The sequence below is a fragment of the Phycodurus eques genome, chromosome 14, assembly GCF_024500275.1.
Source record: "Phycodurus eques isolate BA_2022a chromosome 14, UOR_Pequ_1.1, whole genome shotgun sequence".
Lineage (NCBI taxonomy): Eukaryota > Metazoa > Chordata > Actinopteri > Syngnathiformes > Syngnathidae > Phycodurus > Phycodurus eques.
In genome coordinates, this window is record NC_084538.1 from 13609609 (window position 1) to 13634130 (window position 24522).

Genomic DNA, 24522 nt, shown 5'->3' on the forward strand with positions numbered 1-24522 from the left:
CATTTTGTAATAAAAAATACAAATGTTAAATGCATTTGTAAAATTGTGTAGTTTATTATTTACAATAAAATAATTCACCAATTTTTAATACATTAAATACTATTTCCAAATGTAAAAGTAATAGTGTTTAATTTATTATTATTATTTGTTTCTATTGTCATTTACAATGAATAAATAACCAATTATATATATATATATATATATATATATATATATATATATATATATATATATATATATATATATATATATAAGATAAAAAAGCATATTTTAATGAAAAGTATTTGTATGTATTATATTGCATATTATTTTCATAATATTATTTATAGATGCAGTGAGGAAGAACTTGCAGATAGCTGGAGTTAGAGCAGAAGACTACAATAAAGCCTTTACCAATTATGTAATGAGGTAAATTCATAGAAAAATTAATTTCAAAAATTTAACTAAACTCTTCATTTGTGGTTTAAATTTACTTCCCTCAAAGTGGCTGTTAAACAACGCGAACCTTGTTAATAATAGCAGGTCATCAATGCGCAGGCGTCGTGTGTCATTTCCGGGTTTCACCTTATTGGCTACTTTGAATTTTCCTAAAGCGCTTACTGGCCTGTTTCTAGCTGTTTAAAAAGCAAACCGTCTTCTTTCACCGGCAATGCTAGGGTGTTTCGACAGTACGTCATTCCAACCTTTTCCACTGTGGAGTTGCCTTTTTGGTTAATTTGAGGTACGTGGCAAATATTGTTGTGATAATTACCCCCCCCCCCCCTCCACAACAGGTTTGTGAGTTATTTACTATTTACCGTTAACTATTATTGTTTGTGCTCGTTAATTGGGACGGTAACGCTCCAGGTTGTCTGTGCCAATGTAAAGTAGCCGTTAAACTAAATGTGTGTGTGTGGAAGTGAACGTTAAGAAGTGCAACTCGTTGAATTAACCAATTTAAAAAGTTAGCTGTTTGAATGTCTTTTAATGTACAACGTTAGCCCTCGGCTTTCCCCTGCGTTTTCACAAATTGAGATGACATAGGTACTCAAGTCTGGTACCGTGACAAAGGCGAATATTTCGTTCTCAATTGATGAGCAACTGACGTCGTATTGTTTTGTCGGTGACACGATGTGAAAATTTGAAAGGCTTAAACTCGTGAGGATGTCACGTGACTGTTTCTTAGGTATTCTTCTAATGGGTAACATTGGTCATAGGGGGCGGGCCTCTTCAAACTACAGTAACTCTTTATTTTTAAATATGCAATCATCTACACGGGGATAATGTACACACTAAAGTGTGTGTCATTAACGTTCTTATTTCTGGTTCCCATTTTTTTGTAAAAATAATCACCTTTTAGCCTTTTCATTTTATCCAAACATTTGCTGTAAATACCAACAAGATTTCACCTTATCAAGCAGACTGTCTGGCTTTCCCTCGTCCTCATTTTGGTACAAACTTACAAAATTGTTTCTTATCAACAGGGTGCAGCTTTACCAGAGACCCCCGCCCCTCAGTGCTTTTCTGAGAGCTTCCAGTGAGTTGTCGGTAACACTGTTCCTCTGTTTACGCAGGATGAGCTCCGTTGAGGTGAATGATGAGAATAGTGGCATCTGCCCCAGAGGAGGAAAGCACAGAGGCACAAGCGAGGACATTTTCGAACTAGAGCAGCCGACCGGGAGGCCGTCCATCCTGCGTCAGACGGAGAACCTCCCCAGCAAGACTGTGCCGAAGAGTGTGAAGGTACACCATCACACTGGCTTCTCTTTTAGTTTTTACCTCTTCTTAAACTTGTTTTTGATGTTTAGGTTTGTTTCCAGACTCCAAGAAGAGACCCAGTCACGAAAAGGATTATATCTCCTACAAAGTTGGTTAAAATGACAAGTGTGGACGAGTGCACAAAAGTAATGAAGTCCTTGACTTTGGACTCGACAAAGTATGTACAGTTAGTTAGTTAAAATGCATCTATGGCATCATAAACCATTTTAAACCTTTTTTTTTCTTCCCTAGTAGTGCTTTGCCACAAGAGACATCACAGGAACTGGATGGTCCCATAGAAGGTAGTGTATGCGGTTCGATAATTGTATATTCTCTTATTTTCCCCCCACACATCCACAAACAAGAACACGTTTTGACTATTGTAACGCTACTTGTGCTCAAATATCGAGACGCGCTAACTATTGTTCTTCTGTGGTTCGCACCCGCATTCCCCTTGTCTGTTCTGTCCCCTAAAACTCTTTTGTCTGGCTGCATTTGTAATATACAGAATAATTAAAACATTTAAAAATAAGCAGGGGGCGTATTTCAAACTCTCCCGTTGCACAGCAAAGCTGTTACTGCACAAAAGTCATACAGATCCATCATTCTGCAAGTCCATGCAGCTGAATAGGACAGGTTAAACAGAAATGGGAAAAAAGACATCTTTTTTTTCAGAAACTTTTGGCTGAATTCAAGATTGTACATGTTTAAAACAATTCAATTTAGTTCATACATGTACTGTATGCTTCTTTATTTTGTCACAGAACTATCCTCCTATCCCGACGATGACATGCCAATACAAAGCAAAGGAGATTACCAGTTGGACTTTGACAACCTGGACAACATGAACCCTTTCAAAGGTTCAAATAAAATGTTCCTCTCACCCCCGAGGCCTCCAATTGAGAACCCTTCTCCCAAACAGCCAGACAATACATGTGTGGAACCCACCAACAAGTCGGATTCGACATTAGATGAGACTCTTCCCTTCACCCGCTCTGTAGACAACTCACTCGTCAATGTCTCCAATGAGGTCAGCTCAGCAGACAGCAGCGTGGTCACCATGGTGACGGTTGTAGCCGTGGAGCAAGAGTCGCGCAGCGCCATACCCGGTGAGGTCCCCGCCAAGACATTCTACAGAGGCGATAAAAACAAACCTTCAAACAGTTTTGTGGAAGATGCACCTCTGCCTTCAAAAGGATCCTACAACATTGATTTTGACATTGACACAATGGATCCCTTTAAACCTGGGGGCCCCAAAATCCAGAATTCCCCTGTCCTGGTGAAGAAAGCACCAGATCATGAATCCCACACAGAGGAGGCCCAGCTAAAGCCCGAAGATGAAGATGTACCCCTTCAAGTAGACTTAAAGCCCATCGCCTCTCTGAGCCCTGCTCCATCTGACGCTCAAGGGACCGATGCGGAACCCCGAACGGCGGCCCCGCCCATCAAGCAACGCCCGGTCAAGCTAGAGTTAGACTTTAATGATGGTGAGCTCAAACAGAAGCCTCGGCCCAAAAAGTTTGGCAAAGGACCACATAGGCTCAAGCCCGAAGAGGGGAAGGCCGACACCAAGGTGCCAGCAGTTGACGCAGACAAGTTTCCCGCCAGTGATGACACAGATGCGAGCGCCCCCAAATCCTTATACTCTTTAGACTTTGAAAAACTGGACAATCCTGACTTTAACCCCTTTGGCACAAAGTCCAATATCAACAACTCTCCCAAGAGCAGCCTGTGCACTAGCCCTCCACATAACACAACACACAAGGCACCTGCTCGGTACGCCAACACTGAATAGAGTCTGAGTTTATTGTATTGTGAAGTAGTTCACCTCTAAATAAGCTTCTTTCCCACCTGTAGTGCCAATGAGAGCATGTCCACAGCTGAAGCGCACACTGGAGTGCTACAAGAGCAGGTACAATGAACCCTCTCCTATTCATGGTTAGGGTTTCCATGTCCAGTCCATTATTTTATCTCCACCCCCCCTCCCCCCTTCTCCGGTGGAACCGATCACCACCTACTTGCTAAAACAACTCACCCATTCATGGCATCTCAGCATATTTTTTTTAGCTCTTTTTGGCGCGCTAAGGTGCCACCAAGGTTAGTCTACTGCCCCTGTATATTTTTGCTCTGCCAAGTGGTAATTAAAAAGCTCAAGCTAGCAAACTTAGATTTACGCTATTCACGATATGATTTGGTCCCTATCCCCTGTGAATAGCTGGAGTTTATGGTAATATGAATCCTTTTAGAAATGGTTCTCTCGCGGATGGATGAAGAGACTTATTTCTTTTGTGAGATTTATTTTTATTTTATTTTTTAAAATCTTGTTCTTGTATTGACAGACAGTTGACAAGACTGCTTGTGACAACAATCATGGTTTGCCACCCAAAACTGAAAGGCCTACAAATAATTTTTCCGAACAACAACTACAGACTAACTTGTCAAATTTCGATGAGGATTTTGTGCCTGGGACTGAGTGTAAGTACATATTCTATGATGATCAAATTGTTTTCCATCTTCAGTTTCAAATGACTATCAAAAACAGCTCAACGTGATATGTATCTCGTCTTTACTATTTTTTTACCATGAAATTACATGCGTCCGGATGACTGCGCATTAGGGTCACACTCAATTTAAAAAAAAATAAAAATAAAAAAAAATAAGTGAAATGTTAGAATAAAGATTATCGCGCTACTCGTCACTTTAAACTGCATACACTCCTTCAAGTCTCGGCGCCCTTTGCACAATGGTCATTGCACCGGACTATTGCGAGATTAGTCATTCGAACTGCTCTAAGTTCAAGAGGACTCTCCATCTTTTTGCACAATTGTAAAAAAAAAATGGTATCAGCATTACCAGATAACTAGCAACCCTTTATTGCTCAGTGACTGTTTTTCTCAATGTCTTTGTCTCAAAAGTGTTCTCTGTCAATTGACTGTCTGTTCTCATACCAGAGCGGCTCCAACTACCGGAGACAAATTCCTTGTGTGTTTTTTGGACATACTTGGCAAATAAAGATGATTCTGAGGAGTTATATTTAAAGTTTCTATTTTGGAGAAATCTGCTTTTGGTCTCACACTATCACATTTGTGCTTGAATTTTGAAACTTTTTTTATTTACCCCCCCCAAACACACAGCTACCTTTTAGTTATAGTTTCATTTAATTTTCAGCGTGGCCTGAGTTCACCTTTTTCCTCATTTGTTTTTTTCCCCCTCTTTAGTTATGTCCAACAATTTTGAGGAACAAATCGACTACCTTGAACAGTTTGGCTCAAGCAGCGTGAGTGATTTACTCTTTCTATGAGTTGATGCAAACATTTTATCTATTTGTTTGAATATTGACTTTTTGATGTGACAAGTTCAAGGAGTCTGCACTGCGCAAACAGTCCTTGTACCTTAAATTCGACCCCCTCCTGAGGGAGAGTCCAAAGAAGTGTGGGGGAGGCCCTGTTGGTCCACTACAAGCTCCTCGGCCTACTTCTCTCATGTCCCGGTAGGAATGATTGAATGAACGTATGGATGCACCGCCTGGACAGCAAATAACGTGTTTGAAATAGAAACGCTTCCATTGTTCTGTCCAATTCAGGTTTGAAACTCTACCAACAGCTAGCGACTCTACGACGGCTCCTGTAAGTCACTCCTACGGCTGTGCATCACTGATCAGTCAATTCATTGACTGTTAACAGTTGTGTTGATTGGGGACATGCAGTCAAATGCTTCCCATGTTTTTGTTTTCCTCTCCTGCAGACTCCCCAAATACTCAAGAGCCTCGTCCCAGCTTTCTCTCAGCCTGCCAGCACAGAGGACATCATTGAAGTGCTCAAATACAGCCAGAAAGACATGGAAGCAGCCATCGCCAAAGTCCAGGCTGAGGTATGACCTTCTAGGTGACATTTACAACCGAAAAGTTTTCTTCTTTGGTGGTTGACAAAATCACCTGCGCAATCTACCGTCAGCAAGTGTGCTTCTGGGCTAAAACCAAGTGTACATAATACTAGAAAATGGCACCATTATTGTTTTTGAATCATAATCGCTGCTATTGCTAATGGATGAAATTAATTTGATGACCTGTAATTAAGATTACAAAACTGTGACTTGTGAAAGTAGCAGACTCAAATAGTGGGTGGGCACCACAGACACACACTGAGCTTTCAATCTTCTGCTGATGTCGCCCACCTTATTGGATGTGAAAATTGGAGCACTTGGTGAAGAAGTCTCGTTCATTTGTTGCTTGGAGATGAGAAGCCAGGTCTCATGGGATTAGAACCAAACAATTACTTTTTATTGTATTTGGCCATTTGAATATAAACTTAGCATATTTTGTGACTAGTACTCTTGAGTCCTATATTTGTGTAATCATGTGTTTTGTCATAATTCTAATTGTCATTGTTTTTAGAAATGACCCCAAAGTTGCTCATAATTCTCAATCGATTTTTACACTTCAATGCAAGCGTATGGTTGCCAGTGTATTAAATTGTCTGCTTTGTTCTACAGGCAAAGGGAAAAGAGGAGCAAATGTGTGCAAAGTACAATCAGTTACAAGACGATGGTCAGGAAATGAGGTGGGGGGAAACTCATTCTTTTTATGAAATCAGGGCTTTGCACGAGTAGCACCGGTGCGACCAACTTTTTCATGGAACAACTTTTTCAGTTGGTCGGACCATGGCATACCCTAGTTTTGATTGACAGTGACTCAAGATATGATATTTGCAAAATGTTACTGAAGAAGAAGAACTGACAGCAAGCATCAAGGAAATCTGGGCTTCCATAACTCCCAGGCAATGTCACAGGCTGATGATTGCCTCAATGCCACGGCGCATCTCGGCAGTGATTAAAGCTAAGGGATTCCCAACCAAGTATTGAAGCTTAACCTATCGTTTTGAAAGTACCATATTTTGATTGATTTTAATGTGACCCTAATTTTTCTTTTTTCTACAAAAACTCATAAGTAAATGATTTCTTCAGTATTCGCATGTTTTTGGGATGTGGGAGGACCCAGAGAAAAACCCACGCAGGCACAGGGAGAACATGCAAACTCCACACAGGCAAGGCCGGGTTTGAACCAGTCCTCACAACTGTGAGGCAGATATGCTAACCAGTCGGCCGCCGATATAAGAAATATAATAGTAGATCATATATATTGTAGAAATAGCATGTCAGAGATGTAATTCCATTTCTTCTTCTTACATGTATTTGTAGTTTGTGTACAAGATGTACATTGCACAAAATAGAAACCAACACTATTGTCCATACAGAATGAGAGCGCCAACAACATATTGTACAAACAGTATAAAAGACTGTAACAAATATCTGCAATATAGCGGGACCGCAAAGCAAGAACCATGATAGAGCGGAGGATTACTTTATCTGTAATCCATGATAGTAAATTGCAGAGCTGAGACTCATTGTTTCTATGACATGTGCATCCTAGGGCTCACATATTCTCAAGTGTAAAATGGTCTATGTATATAATATCTATCAGCTGACATTTCCCTCTTCTTCCCAACAGGAAAATAATAGCAGAATTTGAGCTCATCGTTGCAAAAATGATAGGTGAGTAAAAACAAATGCATGTTATCAAGCGTTGTAGATAAGATGGTGTGACATTACGTGGATGTTGTTCAGCGGACCAAGAGAAGGAGCGCGAGGCTTCCCAGGCCAAGCTGGATGAGGTCCTGTTGGAGAAGGAGCAGGTCTCCAGTGACCTCAACGCCATGGAGAGGTCCCTCTCTGACCTTTTTAGACGGCTGGACAAGTACAAGGAGATCATCGAGGGTTACAAAAAGGTCAGAACGGCAACCTAGGTTTTATGGCATTAACACGATCGATGGATTTTGATATGTGATGTATTTCCTTTCCCCCAGAATGAGGAGACCCTGAAAGTTTGTGCTCAGGACTACCTGGGGAGAATCAAAAAGGAGGAGAAGCGGTACCAGACCCTCAAAGCCCACGCTGAGGAGAAAATTGGCCAGTAAGAATGCTCACACAGTTGGCTAGATTAACCCCGCACAAAGCTTTACTCGGTCATACCGACGATGTCGTTCGTTTCCAATAGGGCCAATGAGGAAATAGCCGAGGTGCGCTCCAAGAACAAGACGGAGGTGTCTGCGCTGCAAGTCCAGCTGCGGCGTGAGCAGATGAAGGTGCACTCGCTGGAGAAGAACCTGGACCAGAAGGTGAATACACTAAGACACATTTGAATAGAATATACAGGCTAGCTACTTATTACATTTACACTTATTTGAATGTAGGTGAAGGAGGCTGAAGAGCTGACCAAACTCTGTGATGAACTCATCAGCAATGTCCAGAAAGGCTGAGTGACTTCACTTGTACATGTTGTATGTCTCCTTTTACTGTGGGTCTCATCACTTTTCATTCTGTTGTGAAGTTACGTTTGTCTTTTGTCAATGTTTTTAAAATACTGTACAATAAGAGTAAATAAAGAGGTTTAACCTGTGCAAATTGCTTGTTTTCCCTTGTCAGTTTTGAATTTTGTTAGTTAGCCCTGTCATGCACAGCAGCCATTATAGTACAGTACAAGTATTCAAAAGCTGTTTTCTTCGACAGGCATGAGACTTGATTTAATTTTGGTGACAGGGCAACATTGTAATGTAATAACCCTATATTTAGATGTTCCTCGCCTACTGCACTTCTGGACTTGGATTTTGGTTTTTTGCAGTTGCAACAGTTTATACATGTTTGTCAATATCTGCCTTCAACTTGATGGCAAAAGGTACATACTGTAATCAACATGTATATTCCAATTTTGACACTTGTTTGGTGGTATGCCATAGGACTTTTTTCTCATGTATATGTGCCTCGGCTCAATAAAGGGTTTCAGCAATGATGAAAATAAAGTATTTCATAGTGTTCACATTTTATGTATTATAAAAAAAAAAAAAAATCAGTTTGAAAAATGTTTCTACAAACAATACAATTCAGGTGTTCAACACATTTATTGATGCATTTTATTAGTTATCAGTTTTACTTTTATCACAAATGACAAACAAATTTAAACTGTCAAGTAATCCAATGCAAGTTGAACATAAATACTAAGTTTGCCTGTGTAGACATGAATATCATTTTAGTTTATTGTAATTATTTTGTGACCACAAAAAATAGGCTTCACAGTGACATTCATCAAAATGCACTACAACATTCACTTGAATTGAACTCTCTGTAATAGTTTCATTTTGTGTTATTTCAACAGAAAAATATTAAGTTGGTCCATTATTAAAAGACATGAAAACACTGAAAGCAAACTAATCTAAACGATCACTATTTGTTGAACTGACCGTTTATGGTAATCGTAATAAATGGATCGATTTCCTATTTTTTCTGTCGAACAGATTTTAGTATATTTCAGTAAACTTAAGCCACCAGAGGGCAGTATTTACTTGCATTGCTTTTAGATTTGGTCAAGTTTTTGCCATTGGAATGATGCCTGATTGCAATGGTCAATTCAAATTCCATATTTGATTGAGTGTTCTGTGTCTGCACACACACTTAAAGCAAGTACGTAGAGATTTCATTGCATGATCATTCTTTTGCGGATGCTGCATTTCATCACCAATCCACCTGATCTACACTTGTCAAGTGTAATGTACCAGTGTACCAGAGAGCCAACTACTTGCATGCATACATACATTAAAAAGTCCATTTGCGGAGCCAGTCATCGTCATCAGCGTGCAATCCTCCGGACAAAACCGGAGCTCCTCCGGTGCACAATGCGGCTCTTCTTCAGCTCACTTCCCTCCCACAACAGGACAATGCGCTTCCCGAAACGCTGAAAGGAAATCCGAGCGAGCTCTAAAGGGAACATTAGAGTCGCATAAATGAGAAATGGCCGCTCGCTGGTCGTCCAGTGCTGTCTAAGCGGGGCCCGTCACTCATCTGGAAAAAAAGAAAGACTGAAGAAAAGTCCTTTATCTCTGTCACTTGTGTGTGCGCTGCTGGTTGCCCTCAGCGTCACTCACAAAGCGTGTACATGCAAACACACACAAACAAACTACCAAACTAACATTTTTCCTGACATTTATTTTACTTTGTAGCAGAAGCCTGAAAGTTTTGTGCAAACCGTGGCTGGTATTTTGAACTGTTCATAATTCCCTCCACCGTGACTTAAGGCCTCAATCAAATACCACGACTACGACCTGAAAAAATGGATGCTACTTTTATGCTTACACATATCTACATGTCTAAGCTGCAAAATATACCTGCTTAAAGCCTCTGATGCTATATCCCACCAGATCATCGGGGGCTTCTCCAAACCGCGCCAACGAGGCGCTCGCTTTAAAGCGGCGAAGCCACTGTATCACCCCCCCCAACTCTTCTGCCTTTCTCTGGGCGACGTGCGCGCACTCACGGCCGTCAACGCGATGCTCTAAAGCAGCCAGAATTCACTTTACAGGGTCATTCATTGTTCATGCATACCTCAATAGTAGAATTACAAAATTTGGTTTGATGATTAAAAAAACTAAACAAAGCATTGATATATAATGATATTGTCATTTTATTGTATCTTAGCCTGTTTTAGTGAAGCTTCAATGTAGAATAACTTATAGCTGAGCTCTCTCCATTTTCCAAGTAGCTTGCCCAACACTGCTCTAACACACACATGAACACACAAACGCAAGACAAACATACATAAATGCCACTTTTTGTTCATTTACTCAAATCACCAAACGATATGATTTCATAACAGAACATTTGGGATTGTTAAAAATAGAACTATTTGCATACACAATTAACTAAATCAACTAAATATGAATAAACTGTACTTCAAATATACTAAACACGACATCACAAAGTATACTTTATAATTACATGACATAGAAATGTAAAACGCCTTACTCGGAAAAATAAACTTCTTTTGATACATTTTTTAAAAAATCAAAATAAATTAAGAATTCATGACTGAGTTTGATTAGAAATGAGTGGAGCTTCACAAACTCTCATTGGTTGAGAACTCTAAACATGACTAATGGTAGGATTTTTCGGTAGAAAATTTAAAAGGACCTTTTTCCTCCCCCAGGTAAAACTGAAACATACTTCACTCATACCTTGCAGTCTTGGACAATGTTGGTACACTCGCCAGACACGTCATTAGGTACACATTAGGCAATATTTATTTATTTGGCCTTGGCAGAGATAATACTCAGTTTTGAGTAACACTATCAGAAAACGGTTTGCCCCAAACAACATTGAGTCACACCACAAATTTAACGCCTTCATGAGAGCTTTCCATATATAAATTTTTTTGGGGGGGGTCAATATTCACTTATATGATGACATAATGACCCAAAAACATGTTTTTGCTCAGAAATATCACCAATCTCCACCTTGTATTAGACTCACAAAAGAGCTTGATATTCCGCATATACAGCAAGCGAATTATGAAGTTTTCTCTCATCGCCACTCCTGTGGTGGACATGTAGTAGCCGCTCAGCTATCTAACTTGACCTTTAGGGGCAGCACCACGTGACAAAGTTGACAACTAATAAGGTCACGCACAAACCACGATCGATTCCCACCTCAAATTAACGGTCTTCATGGGGGCTTTCTCGATTTGGCATTATTTATGGTGTTATGGCCTTACAGGATGACCAAGAGACATGTTTTTTTTTATATTTACTGACAAATCAAGTTCAATACATTTGACATTTTTTAGTTATTTCCAATGTTCATCTTGACATGACATATCGAGTGATGTTTGTTAGGTGGTTACTTAATATTATTGTAGTTTCCATTGTATTACACGGAGAGGCGTTTGTCTGTGAACTGCAAACACAATAATTGCTAAATGAATACCTCTCTGACAGTGTCATTCAACTGAGCCTTATTACCCTTGCAGGAACACAAATCCTGAATTGGTTTTCTTTGGATTGTGCAGGCGTACCTAATATTTTAGCCATTTAGTGTGATAAGATAGTGGTCAGCATTCCAAAATACGAAGCATATTTGACAAAAGGACAACCTGAGTAGGACGTAACAAGCCCTTTTGAACACCTCCAGTACCATTTTGAACCTTGACAGCCGATGAAACAGGAGGTGAAACGTGCGCAGGAAACGGCTTTGCAGAAGAAGACCTTTCTCATTAGGCCTGAACAGCCAGCTGCATTCACACTCACACCAAACGTCCTTTTTAAATTAAGTGCACAGCAAGGACTGATGGATCTTTTAGTGTCGTGAGAGTCTGACAATGTGGACACACACAGAAATACAAAATAAAAGTGACAGCACCAAATGTCACGATGTTATCATGTTGTCTCATGACTGGCCAATTTAGGGTTGTTTTCCCCTGACAAATGTCCCACCGTGAAAAGTTTTTGTTTGTTTGTTTGGTCTTTGATTCGCTAACACTGGAAATGAATGTGTTGATGCTGATGTACTTTGCCGTCCACGTGGGAGTGTGTGTGCGTGTGAATGTCAGTGTAGATTTTGGGATAGATCTTGGCGGCGCCTCCCTGGTTGAGGAGGAGCTGCTGCTGCTGCTGCGCCAGGTACTCCTCGTAGTTCACGGAGCTCATGCAGTCTTTGTCCGCGTTGGGCGCGGCGGACGACGGCGCGGCGCAGCCTCGCTCCCGCTCTCGACACACCGGCACCCGGTGGGGGGCCGCGGCGGCGGGGCCGACGGGAGGGGGGCACTGCTTTCTACTCTGGCAGAACCAAAGCAGCACGGTGCCGAAGATGAACACGATTCCAGCGGGGATGCCGATGATGACCGGCCATGGCAGGGAGCTGGAGGCCGCGGGAAAGATGGGCGTGATGGGAGGCTTGGTGTCTGCAAAAGAGGCCATAAGGACTCTGTTACATCAAGCTCCATTCTGCTTGCTACTTTATCTACAAGTCCAGTAATCCCTCGTTTATCGCAAGGCTTAGTTTCCAGACCTCCCCCGGAAGTGGGGGAAATCCGCACAGTAGTTTAGTAGTATTTCTTTTTTTTTTTATTACTTATACGGATTTTCAAGCTGTATGATCGTCCACAGACTCTTATTAATCTTCCCCACATTCCTATTAACCTTTTTCGTACACTTCTAAACACATTCTATACTCTTCAAAATCTTTTAAACTCTTAAACAGACAGTAATGCACGATAATAATGTACACTATGTTCATTTTATTCCTTGTAATGCATGTTTTTTTTTTTTTAAAACAGTTTTAATGTTTTAGGCTAGGAAGCATTTATTTTACCACCCAAAACTTACAGCATACACCGCAAAATGTCGCGAAATGGAGAATTTTGCACGATATGAATATGGAAAAAAAAATAAAAAATCCGCAAAGCACTGAAACCGCAAGAGGTGAACTGCGAAATAGCGAGAGAAAACAGTATTGAATATTGTCTATTTTGGTTTGTCAGAGTCACATGACTTTGTCTCACCAATCCGATGTCACTACTAGCGCCGTTTGACTGCGTTTCGCCAAACCAAGCCAGGCAGTCCCACGACCGCAGTGTACGTGGCGGCACAGATATGGAGCCATCCATCCATTTTCCATACCGCTTATCCTCACGATGCTAGCATATTCCTATTTGATCGTTTTGCCTTTTTGACGTTTACGAGTGGGATGAGGGGTTGATTTGAATCCATGTAAAGCACCTGGAGTTGCATTGTTTGTTTGAAAAGTGCCTTCTTTAATTATAGGCAATTATAAACATTATAAGGGGCAGCGTCAATTGCTCGCAGATTTGAACTATTCTTATTATTGCAATTGTCACGAAGATCCGAATAGCTGGGGTTCACTATATATGTCAAACTATGACATACATTGAGGTGGTTTTTACAGTCATAATGGCCCCCTGAAAGAAACCATAACTGTGATGTGGCCCCATGACAAAGATAAGGTGGACACCCCAGATTTGGTCTTGAATCAACCGAAGGGCGAGCAACGCGACTGAACTTTCACATAGTGTGCGGGGTTCTGCAACTAGTTTTCTTGAGAGGCCAACCATTGGCAACTAGTTTGGCTGCCATTGGAAATTTGAATCACAGCTGAACAGTTTCGCAATGTCGCAGATGCCATGTTGCATCGCATAATCGTTTGCAAGAAAAATTAAGTTTCCATGTACAAAGTCACATCCAGCCACCATCTTGGCCATATTAATATACTATATACAGTATATATATTGTGTTTTACAATACGACATAACTATGTTATTCATTTCAAATGTAGCTGTGGGAAAAAAGTGAAGCGTGGAGAGTCTCTGCAGCTGCAGAATAGGTTGATCATTGCCAACAGCCTCTCAAAGAGTTTGTCTTTTTATTTCTCACCCGTTTCCTCTCTTTGTAATATCGTAACATAACTACAGGTACAGTGGCCGGGGAACTCCACTTCTTACATGTTGATAAAGGTTCAATGAAAAAGCATGGTATGGATATGCGGCGCCATAAAATGTTGTTTCCCAATAAGAACGCCGCGCTACCGCAGTGAAAACTACAACCGCAATAAAAGAACAAATACCTCCCTGACAAAACTGTCTTTTGTACAAGTAGATTCTTTGTATTGATATATTTCTTATTTTTGATGGAGCCCTTCTATTGGATGTATTTATATAGCAAGTGTATTGCAGTGAGCGAAGAACGTTAAGCTGCTGAGTTCAGCTCTAAAGATGCATTTCCGGGCTCTCACCTGGCAGCACAGTGAGGAAGGCGCTGCGGAAGCTGTACCCCATGGTGTTGGCACCTAAGCAGATGTACATGCCGGCATCCTCCTCCTTGGCGCGAGTAATGAGCAGCTTGTTGAGGTAGGAGCCGTCGGGTCGCGACCACACCTCCCCTGTGGGCAGCACCACAAAGCGGTGGTCTCCCACTTCAATGGTGGAGTTGTAGCGGCTCTCCTCATTAGTCTCCACGCGCTTCAGCCACTGGATAACCGGCTTGACGTCGCTCCTCACTTTGCACTGGAACGACGTGGTGCCTCCGTAGTTCACCGTCGTGTTGAGAGGGTGAGTGCCTGTCAGAACCGGTTTGGAGTTGGTCCTTTCTGCAGACACCACAAACAGAGACGCGCTTTTTATCAGACAGCCCTTCTGTGGATGCAGGAGGATGCCCATACAGCACTAACGCCGACAGACGGACACAGACGATGGAGAACCACATGTAACACCATAAGTATGTGCGATTAGTTTCCTCTCCTTCTGTGCTCCTGGTTGTACAGTGCAGGCAGCTGGCCTTTAATCCGATCCAGATTGGGTGGAGGGTCTTTGAGATAAAGCCCGTCTTGCACCCCCCCCCCCCATTCCCCAGAACAAGCGCCACGGGACAAGGCCTCGCTCTCCTGCCCGCTTCCTCAATGTGCTTCTCATATACGTGACTACGCACATTCACCCAGCAGCATGTGGCGAAGATGTGATCATAAGTCAGGAGTACGTACAGTAGATCACAGATTGTTTGAAAGGTTACAGCACTTCCGCTGTTTAAAAAAAAAAAAAAAAGTCAGATACGCTATTAGAGCAATTATGAGCATGCTGGACTCGTGAATGCAGTTTACGTCCGACATCTATATTTGCACCAAAAAACCACATCCAATGCAGTTTAATTTTTGGCGTGGTGCCACACGAGTCGCAATGGAACTGCCCCCCTTCCCTCCCCCCCACACTGCAAATGGCAGCTTTCCATTGAGCTACATTGACTTCCACATCCTACTGAAGCGCTTGATAGGTGCTATCCAGATATGTAATTGTTCTACAGTGGTGTGAAAAAGTGATTGCCCCATCAACCTAATAACTGGTGGGGCGACTCTTAGCAGCAACAACTGCAGTCAAATGCGGTGTTACTTTTACACCAGATGTAATGGGACACACTCCTTCCAAAAAGTTCAACTTTTGTCTTGTCAGGCCACAGAGTATTTTCCCAAAAGTCTTCAAGATGCCTTCTTGCAAAATTGAGACGAGCCTTAGTTCTTTTTGCTCAGCAGTGGTTTTCGTCTTGGAACTCTGCCATGCAGGCCATTTTTGCCCAGTCTCTTTCTCATGTTGGAGTCATAAACACTGACCTTGACTGAGGCAAGTGAGGCCTGCAGTTCTTTGGATATTATTGTGGAGTCTTTTGGGATGAGGATTGGATGAGTTGTCGCTGCGCTCTTGGGGTAATCTTGGTCGGCCGGCCACTCCTGGGAAGGTTCACCACTGTTCTATGTTTTTGCCATTTGCGGATAATGGCTCTCACTGTGGTTCGCTGGAGTCCCAAAGCTTTAGAAATGGCTTCATAACCTTTTCCACATTGATAGATCTCAATTCTTCACTTTCCTGTATTTCTTTAGATCTCGGCATGATGTCTAGCTTTTGTGGATCTTTTGGTCTACTTCACTTTGTCGGGCAGGTCCTATTTAAGTGATTTCTTGATTGAGAACAGGTGTGGCAGTCTCAGGCTTGGCTGTGGCTATCAGGTATGATAAACCTCAGTTATGTTTTAACAGGAAGGCAATCACTTTTTCATGTTGGTTTGGATTTTTTCCCCTCCCTTAATAATAAAAAAAACATTTAAAACCCACATTTTCTGTTTACTTATGTGTTTTACGACTAATATTTACATTAGTTTGATGATGGGAAACAAGTGTGACAAACATGCAAAAAAATAAGAATTTAGGAAGGGGGCAAACACTTTTTACACCACTGTATCTACATGTACTCATATGATGATGGCTATTTTGCATGGAAATATCAAGTTTCAAGTGCATATCAGAACAAAGATCTGTAATAAAAATTTTGTATTTACTTGTGTGAACTGTTGAACCTTGGCAGGGCTGGCTCTGCGCTCAACTAAGTACAGGGAGCAGTCAGAGAGTAATTTGAGATATTATGATAATATTGGCCGAAATGATAAAACAACTATTAGGCAATAATCGCTATATATAGGAAAAAAACATTAATGATACTTCCCATTATTTTCAACCATCCTTTTTCCAAGGTGTTGTACACCTTGTACTGGCTGCCAGCCAATCACTGGGTACATACAGTACAGATGTACCGGTAAATGGGCTTCCACTTGCACAGTAACAACTAATATAAGTTTTATATATGCATTTCAATGCCTATTTGTGAAAACTGCACTTTGGAGTGAAGTGCAGGCATTTTTTTTGTCCACCTGATGTGACCACCCACACACACGATTACTAGGCATGATCTGCTTATGTGACATGAACAACAGCCCATGTGGCCCTGGTGTGAACAGGCGATCTCCCGGGTTAACCATTTGCCATTTCATTTCCCTACACTCACGGTCCTGGCAATGTACAAGTAGTCATCAAAAAGCATTACAAGGATGCACGTTATCCATATGTGATTTTATATTCATTATTTATATATTTTTTAATGTATTTATATATTATATATATTACTGAGTACCATACTAGTTTGCATCTGTTAACACCATTGATTACAATACTCACGTATGACCTCCACTTTATATGTGGCGTTGATTTCTCCCGCCCGATTGGACACCGTGCAGGTGTATCTGCCACTGTGCTCGGGCGTCAGGCTCTTCAGGGTCAGGGTCCACTTGTTCTGGCGACCCTCGCCAACCTCTTGCTCGGTCAGCGGCTGGTCGTCCTTCAGCCATATGATGTCCGGCCGAGGGGTCCCGCTGGCCGTGCATTTGAGGCGTACTGAGCTGCCCACAGGTCGGGCTATCACCCTCTTCCTCATCTTAGCAGGCTGGGTGAAGCGGGGGCGCACTATTGACCACAAACAAAAAAAAGAGAATTTCTCATTTCTCTGATAAAATCACTACTTAACTACCATTGACTTGCATGACGCAAGACTTACCAAGCTTTTCTACCAAGCCATCAGAACCACGCTCCTGAATGTGCCCCATCATACACAGCGGGTCTGCTCCTATCAGAACCTGAGTCATCTGGTGAAATAACAGGAAAAGAACACGTTAGAGTAGTAGATTATGGATGAATTTAAGTTTGTTATACAGTATACGGCAAACCCCCGCTGATTCTCTATTCACCATTTGTAAACTCACCTACTTGCAATTATTGATGTCGAACCGAACTAATACCTATTCGCTGAAAAACGAACTAACTTTGCACTTTTTATAAAGTCTTATGATGTTACCCAAACGCCCTGCTCTTTCTAAGGCGGCATATTTGTGGAGGAGTAGCTTACGCTGGCCACCGGCTGGTAGCCTGCCGGCTTGACAGCGCACAGCGGTGTGATAGAAGATTTCATTAGACGTCTAACAGGCAGGCGAGGCTCTTTTTGGGACTGATGCTGGAGAAAGCAGGGGGGGTAAACTTCTCAAAAAGATGCAGATAAAGGCCTGGAACGCTATCAGAGGTGGCAGAAATTAACAGCTGATCAGCTGGTAATGACAGCCTGCTGTACAAAAAGTTAAGTACTTTATATGGATATAGAAACATCTATTAGGACATATAGTACGTTAGTCCAGTCGTATTAGAGGAAAAAATAGGCCCTCAGTGACCTTGAGCAAGACCTCTAAGTTGCCCCCAAGGAGCCTGTTGGCACCTCGCATGGCACCCCCCTGCTATCATCCCTTTAATGTGGGAACACTAGGAAGCACAGTGCCGTGAAAGCAAAGAAGGCGCCACATTTACCATTAAAATGACGCCCTGACCGTATCACCTTCTTGGCGCCATCTCAGTAAACTCAGTATTTATACAGATATCGGGAAGCACGCTCGGGTCGGACTGTGTAGCATTTGGAAGTAACGTGATCCGTTTTTCATGAGCGCAATTCCAGGAGAGACAGCTGTGGAGTTTATGTCACTGGCTGACATCATGCAGCGCAGTTAAGATGCAGCTTACGGAAACTATAATGACTGAAACCCGACCTTTGAAATTAGGCAGTGATGAATTAAAAGGAACGAGTCACCTACAGTCTCTGTCTGAAATAGATATTATAGCTATGATTGTTAAATTCACTGCCAGTCCTCCGTGTTAACATGGATATTTGAATTCAACAGCCGTCAATGGCAGTGAATGAATTAAAGATCTTGAGATCCAACTCTTATTTACACCGTTTGGACAATTTTATGCTTCCAACTTTTTGGAGAAAGCCTTTTCTATTGGACAAAAATTATGATACTTTCATTTTGTTGCGCAACCTTTTGAAGTAATCACTGCGATCAAACGATTTGCATAAGTCTCAATGAAACTTGTTCACCAGTTGACAAGTATGTTAGTATTTTGGTTGCTCCTAAGAAAACTGCTCTAGCTGTCTCAGATTTGAATGGTTCCCTTTCCAGACTGCATGTTTCAGCTACTTCCACAGATGTTGAACAGGGTTTTAGATCAGGGCTCATCAAAGGTAATTTACAAAAGGTAACTCTGGAATAGTCTGATGTTTTGTACTTAGCTATTGTTGGGTGATTTTAGCTGTGGGTTTAGGGTCTTCATCTTGAGACCAAGCTTTCTGACATTGTACATTGGACTGAATAATGCCGCCCCAGACATTAACCATTCCTTCTCCATGTTTCACAGTAGATGCTCTTTTGTTTTTATGCTTTTTTTTTTTTTTTTTTGCATCCTTAAACATAGAGACGATGGGTCTTTCCCAAAAAAGTTTTGTCTCACCTTTCCAAAGGACTTGTGCCTTGTCAATATGCATTTGAGCAAATTCAAGTCTCATCAAGTTATTTGTGAACATTGTGGGGTTTTCTTTCTTTAACAAAAGGGTACCGACAATTTTGTCTACATGTATAGTGTAACACTGAAGTGATATAACATTTGGAACTCATGTTTTTGCACTGCACACAAACTGTGTGCCAAGGTAGACGCATCAGCACAGTCAGTGCCTTATAAACTTTTCGGACGTCGCTTAGCCACATGCTGAAGTTGTTTAGATACAGTTTGGCATGCTCCAGTACCTTGCCAGGTTCCACTGGGTCAGGTAAAGAGAGCAGATGTGACTTGTAACTCCCCTCGTCCCTCCACCCCTCTGCAAGCGTCAAAGCTCCGGCAGGTTCGAGGTACAAACCCTCCTTTGTTTGTCCCCTGCAGCACCAGGCCTAGCCATGATGTCACAGCTATTTGAAAGGCCCTCAACTGGCCAACTATAATAACCCATTCCTTTAAAAAACATTCTGCACTGGAAGAAATCTCCCTCTGTTGCTCAGGCGCTCCACATTCCTCCCAGTTCCTGAACCTCACAATCCAAATAGAACATGGTCCCTCATTGCCGGGGTTTCTTTTTACCATTTTGCCCCCAGAACTCAATTTCCTCTCAACGTTTTGGCAAATTTTGGGAAACAATTGTGCCCTTTATGCATGGGTTATTGATAACCACCTTGCCACTATTGAATTTACACAATGTTGACTAACTAGGTTGTCCATTGTGTGGACATCACACAGCTGCCCAGTCATTGCTGTTTTAGAAAAGATGCTTCTAAATTAACAGGAAAAGCACGTGGATTGCTATGTGAATACAAGCTGCCACTTTAATTTGTGGAGCACATTAATAGGTTCATATTATAAGTACTAGGTGATATTTAAAAGTCCAGGATTCATGGATCAAGAACATGAGTAAACCTAGGGAAAAAAAGCTTAAAATGCAATCTGCCCTGAATCCTTGCATGCTCTTGTTACAGTGTTTGGGGGGCTGACGCCATCCGCTCCCACTTCATTCACAAATCCAGCTACAGGAAACAGGTCCCTGGCCTCCTGTGCCAGCTGAATCACAGGAAAAAGCCTGGATGAATTGGGGCCACAATGAGCTCCAGATGTTGATGGCGACTTTGTAACATGAGGGGAAAGTTCATCACACTGCGCTTCCACAGGTGATCAGGGACACACAGGACACACTGTTTAGCCTGAAATCATCACCAGAGTGGAGCAAAATATAGAAATACGATCAGCTCTGAATTATTCTCTAGTTTATTGCTAATAAAATTCACACATAAACACAACGGTCCCATGTTTATAAGTGTGATGCGGGAGGCTGCTGCAAGCACAGCTCGATCCTGGAGGGGGAGCCTGGAAGTGATGAGGCCAGTTGTCAAGAGACCACCCTAAACAGGCCTAAACAGCCAGCTGGAGGGATTGAGGAGGCGCCATGTTGCACCGACTGACCAGATTCTTCAGATAGCTTGAGGGAGGACAGGCTGTCCGCTGGCAGATGGGGAACGGACCCACCTCCCTGTCTTTCACTCCACGCTTACACCCCTCCACACATCCATATTGATCTTATGTATCTTTATCTGCAACTTGTACATCTTTTTGGTTTTGCCGCACGATCGCCGAACATGTGCTACACTGTATTCAAACATTTTGGGGGTCTTCAATTTAAACAGCTTCTACGATTTAATTAACTTAGTTGTTTTCTGTGTGACCCTGGGATAATAACAAACTGATAGGATGGCTACTACACATGGACCCTCCAATGTTAAATGCCAAGTTCAATCAATATTTTCAGGATGGGCCTCTAAATGCACAAAACTTAAAAGTTTGGACAAGGTATGCAAAATTCTGTTTTATTTTAGTTTCATTTATTGGTATTATAAAGTAATCCATTTAAATTAGTTGATTCAAGGACCCTATTTTTTCCTACGCATAAAAAGGCCCTAATGAGGAGTAGCGGTATAGAAAACGCATGGATGGATAGCTGCACGAGAGTGGTAATATAATACCGCATATCTAAATCATTTATTTTCTACACCATGTTTTGTAGTGTATTACTACAAGCAATCCATTTCTGCCAAATCAATTCAACACTCGCACAAATGACTGATAAACCCTACATCTTGAACTATGACCCCCTCGTTTTTCACATCGACTTCACTGAGCTTTCTTCTGAAGATCAGCGCCCCACTAGAAAGTATCTATATTTACACTCTTCAAATAAAATAAAAACAGAGCAGCAGTTGTAGCAGGCCAATCATCGGGACCTTCTAGCAGGTTTAAAATGACACGCTGCTGGTGTCGTGTGATCAATTCAGATTCAGTTCCACTTGAAAGCATTTGTAAAAACTCTTAACAGCCTTTATGTGATGGCATAAACACACCCGACTTTTATGATATGCGGCGTAGTGCGAGTGGACAACGAACCTTGACATTAAAGCTGGCTCTGTGCCTCCACTCAAACCTTTCATTTTAGCACATTCAGCAGACACCCATTCTTTGAAGTACTAAGGGAGACTGGAAATAAACATCCGTCCAGTCTATTCCCAACACACAAGCCTGCTTTATTACATACAGTAAAGCACCTTTTTCTGATGTTCTTCCACATCTGCGTGATTATGGTTCTTCTTCTAAGGCGAGCAACAGTGCGCATTCTCTGGCCCTAATTAGGCATCTTCGAGTAATTAGACTAAATACAGCCTTCACGCTCCGCTCCGCTCATTCATCATGCTTCGCTCCAGCCCAAAAGGAAATGCACCCGCTACACACACTCAAACACACACAAAGGCCATTGCCGGCCACATTTCACCCTTTATGCCTCATTCAAGAGCTTTGTGACTGTCTGAAAACCAAGCTAGCTATTTACACTGACTGCGTTTCTTATGGTGGCGCTCCTGCTGACGGCGAGAGTAGCCTACGGAGGAGGAAGAGCTCCAGATCCATTTGATTCATCAAGGATGAACTAGTATGAAAGAATATCCCGTGCCGCTGTTGACTTTGGGTGCTGAGAGGTAGCGGCTGTAACACACTCAACCAGGAAAGGATTCACAACTAAACCACTGTAAATCCACTTGCTCTCGACCTTCACCTCTGGGGGGGGGGGGGGGGTTGTCTTTTAACACCGCAGTGTGGTCAAATGTTCACTAATAATATTTTTACAAGATAAATGGGCAATTAGGGGCCGAAATGAATTTTTTACACCCTGCTCCAATATTACTGGCTCCAGGACAAACGCCACTGGGCAATGATTTGTGCGTGTATGTTTGTGTACGTGGTAGCAAACATTCATGGAGAGTACCGCTCTAAGATTCACTCACCAAACGGATAATTTAGCTGCATTTGGCAAACGGCGAGTGTTAATTTCGGACCCTGCGTGCAATGTTCAAGATTCAAGGTTTACACTATATTAATGCTTCATGTTCTGCTTCTTGCACTGAAATCCAGTCCAACACACCTGTGGTTGTACAAATTCGGAATGGACAGAAGACCATGTGCCTATGAAACCTGGGAGTTTGGATGACATCACACAAGAGGTCAGCATATCACGTGAGGGCTCAGCGGACCTCACGAGACCTCAGTTGAGTGAGCATCAAATAACTTTTTTGTATCTTTTCGACAGCATTTATTCTAAGAGGAGGACTAGCCCAAACAAGGGGTGTTAAGAGACGAACATAGAAAGCAAGCTACCAGTACAGTGGAACAGAATCACATTCAAATCAGTAGGTCTCCGTCGTCAACACATTCATTGTTACTCGTTATCAAATTTAATGTTGTTTTTTGTTGTGTAGTGTTTTATGTTTTACAGAGGTTTGGATTGATTAATTTCTATCTATCTATCTATCTTACATGTTTGACAAATAAGAATACTAGAAAGTGAAATGCGTAAGACACATTGCTAATGCGACTCACCTTTGCACAAGTTCTTTCATTCAAGTTGAGTATTTTATCATTTTCATGTTTTCAATTGTAAGTGGTTTACATGGGCAGGATGGTTTACGAGTGGCTAGCATTGATCTTTTTATGTTGATAATCCTAGCTTGGTTTTTCCTGCTGGAATGGCTACATTTCACATATGCGACTAATAAAGTACTGTTACATGATGGGCAGCACAGATTTTAGGACATCTGCCTCACAGTTCTTGGGTTCAAGGTTGAAATCTTGGCTTCAGTCTTCCTGTGTGGATTTTTTGCATGTTCTCCTTGTGCTTATGTGGGTTTTACATTAAAATAAAAATGCCTGTTAGAATAAGTGAAGATGGAAATCATCCATAGGTGTGAATAGTCGTCTCTCAATATATGCCCTGCAATTCCAAGGTGTACCGCACCTCTTGCCCAAAATCAGCTGGGATAGGTTCTAGCTAACCTGTGACACTCATGTAGACAAGCACTATAGAAAATGGATGGATGTTAAGTGACTTGTCACACATTATTGGCCACTTGGTGAGTTCATTTAAGAAAAAAAAAAAAAAAACCTTATGCAATCAACTGTATTTACCAATGATGATGAGAGTGTAGTTGACGTTGATGCTGCCAAAGCCATTAGTGGCTTTACAAATGTATGTGCCCGTGTCGTCCGCCTCCACCTCCTTAATCTTTAGGCCCATGCGGAGGATGCGGAAACGGATCCAGCCACTGTGGATGTTGCGCCCGTCTTTGGTCCACATGATGAGTGGCGGCGGGTCTCCTTCCACCGGGCAAGGTAGCTTGATGGCAGTCCCGAGCCGGACCGTCTGTCGCTGAACAACCTTCTCAGACATGCGCGGAGGTCCTGAGGATGCAGACACAGATACACATCACAACCATCAACTCACAGAAAGTAATACTTGAATGCTCGCTCTACAAAATAAATGTGGTTTAAAAGAAGCATAACAACTATGCTTAAATATGCATCATAAACATTTACACATCATACAACCTTAAAGGGAGAGTTTGCAGTTTTGAAAAAACATCTGACAGTAGACAGTAGAATGTTATTAAAATGATCTTTTGAAAAATACCCCTTCTCTGGCCCCATATAATGCCTCTAATTTACATTGCACGCTTGAGGAAGACAGCAGGATGCAGTGGTACTTGTGCTTGGGGTCTGAAATGAGGCTACATTCAAATATTGCTAGCAGGTTGAAAACTGCATATTATGCCTTTAATAGTAAAAGGATCACTGACTGATTCTGCACCAAATGCCTTCTTGACATTAATTGCACAGTAG

The 24522-nt window shown here is 41.9% G+C and overlaps 2 protein-coding genes across 5 annotated transcripts in view; one reads left to right on the forward strand and one right to left on the reverse strand.

Annotated features, from left to right (window-relative positions):
- Positions 1-631: 631 nt before the first annotated feature.
- tacc3 (transforming, acidic coiled-coil containing protein 3) lies at positions 632-8570 on the forward strand. 4 transcript variants are annotated; one of them, XM_061697148.1, is made up of 17 exons: positions 632-721; positions 1554-1722; positions 1788-1915; positions 1990-2039; positions 2502-3513; positions 3595-3649; positions 4077-4212; positions 4956-5014; positions 5094-5227; positions 5321-5363; positions 5482-5607; positions 6229-6296; positions 7244-7287; positions 7360-7520; positions 7599-7705; positions 7790-7910; positions 7986-8570. In XM_061697148.1, the coding sequence occupies exons 2-17, from the start codon at positions 1555-1557 to the stop codon at positions 8049-8051; spliced, it is 2478 nt and encodes an 825-aa protein (XP_061553132.1). In that variant the 5' UTR covers positions 632-721; position 1554; the 3' UTR covers positions 8052-8570. The 4 variants fall into 4 exon arrangements, with proteins under 4 accessions (XP_061553132.1, XP_061553134.1, XP_061553131.1 ...); XM_061697150.1 differs by having other exon boundaries at positions 654-773; positions 1800-1915; XM_061697147.1 differs by having other exon boundaries at positions 656-773.
- A 1658-nt stretch (positions 8571-10228) lies between these two features.
- The window catches only part of LOC133413075 (fibroblast growth factor receptor-like 1), a 40644-nt gene continuing 26350 nt past the window's right edge, over positions 10229-24522 (reverse strand). Inside the window, 6 exon segments of the mRNA XM_061696980.1 lie at positions 10229-12517; positions 14365-14718; positions 17125-17409; positions 17501-17534; positions 17536-17588; positions 23812-24084. Coding sequence (XP_061552964.1) covers positions 12090-12517; positions 14365-14718; positions 17125-17409; positions 17501-17534; positions 17536-17588; positions 23812-24084 — 1427 coding nt within the window. The 3' untranslated portion in view covers positions 10229-12089.

Coding starts and splice junctions, on each gene's coding strand:
- tacc3 (XM_061697148.1), top strand. CDS start 1,555: ATGAGCTCCGTTGAGGTGAATGATGAGAATAGTGGCATCTGCCCCAGA. Junction 3,514..3,594: donor ACACACAAGGCACCTGCTCG/GTACGCCAACAC, acceptor TCCCACCTGTAG/TGCCAATGAGAGCATGTCCA. Junction 7,521..7,598: donor TCATCGAGGGTTACAAAAAG/GTCAGAACGGCA, acceptor CCTTTCCCCCAG/AATGAGGAGACCCTGAAAGT.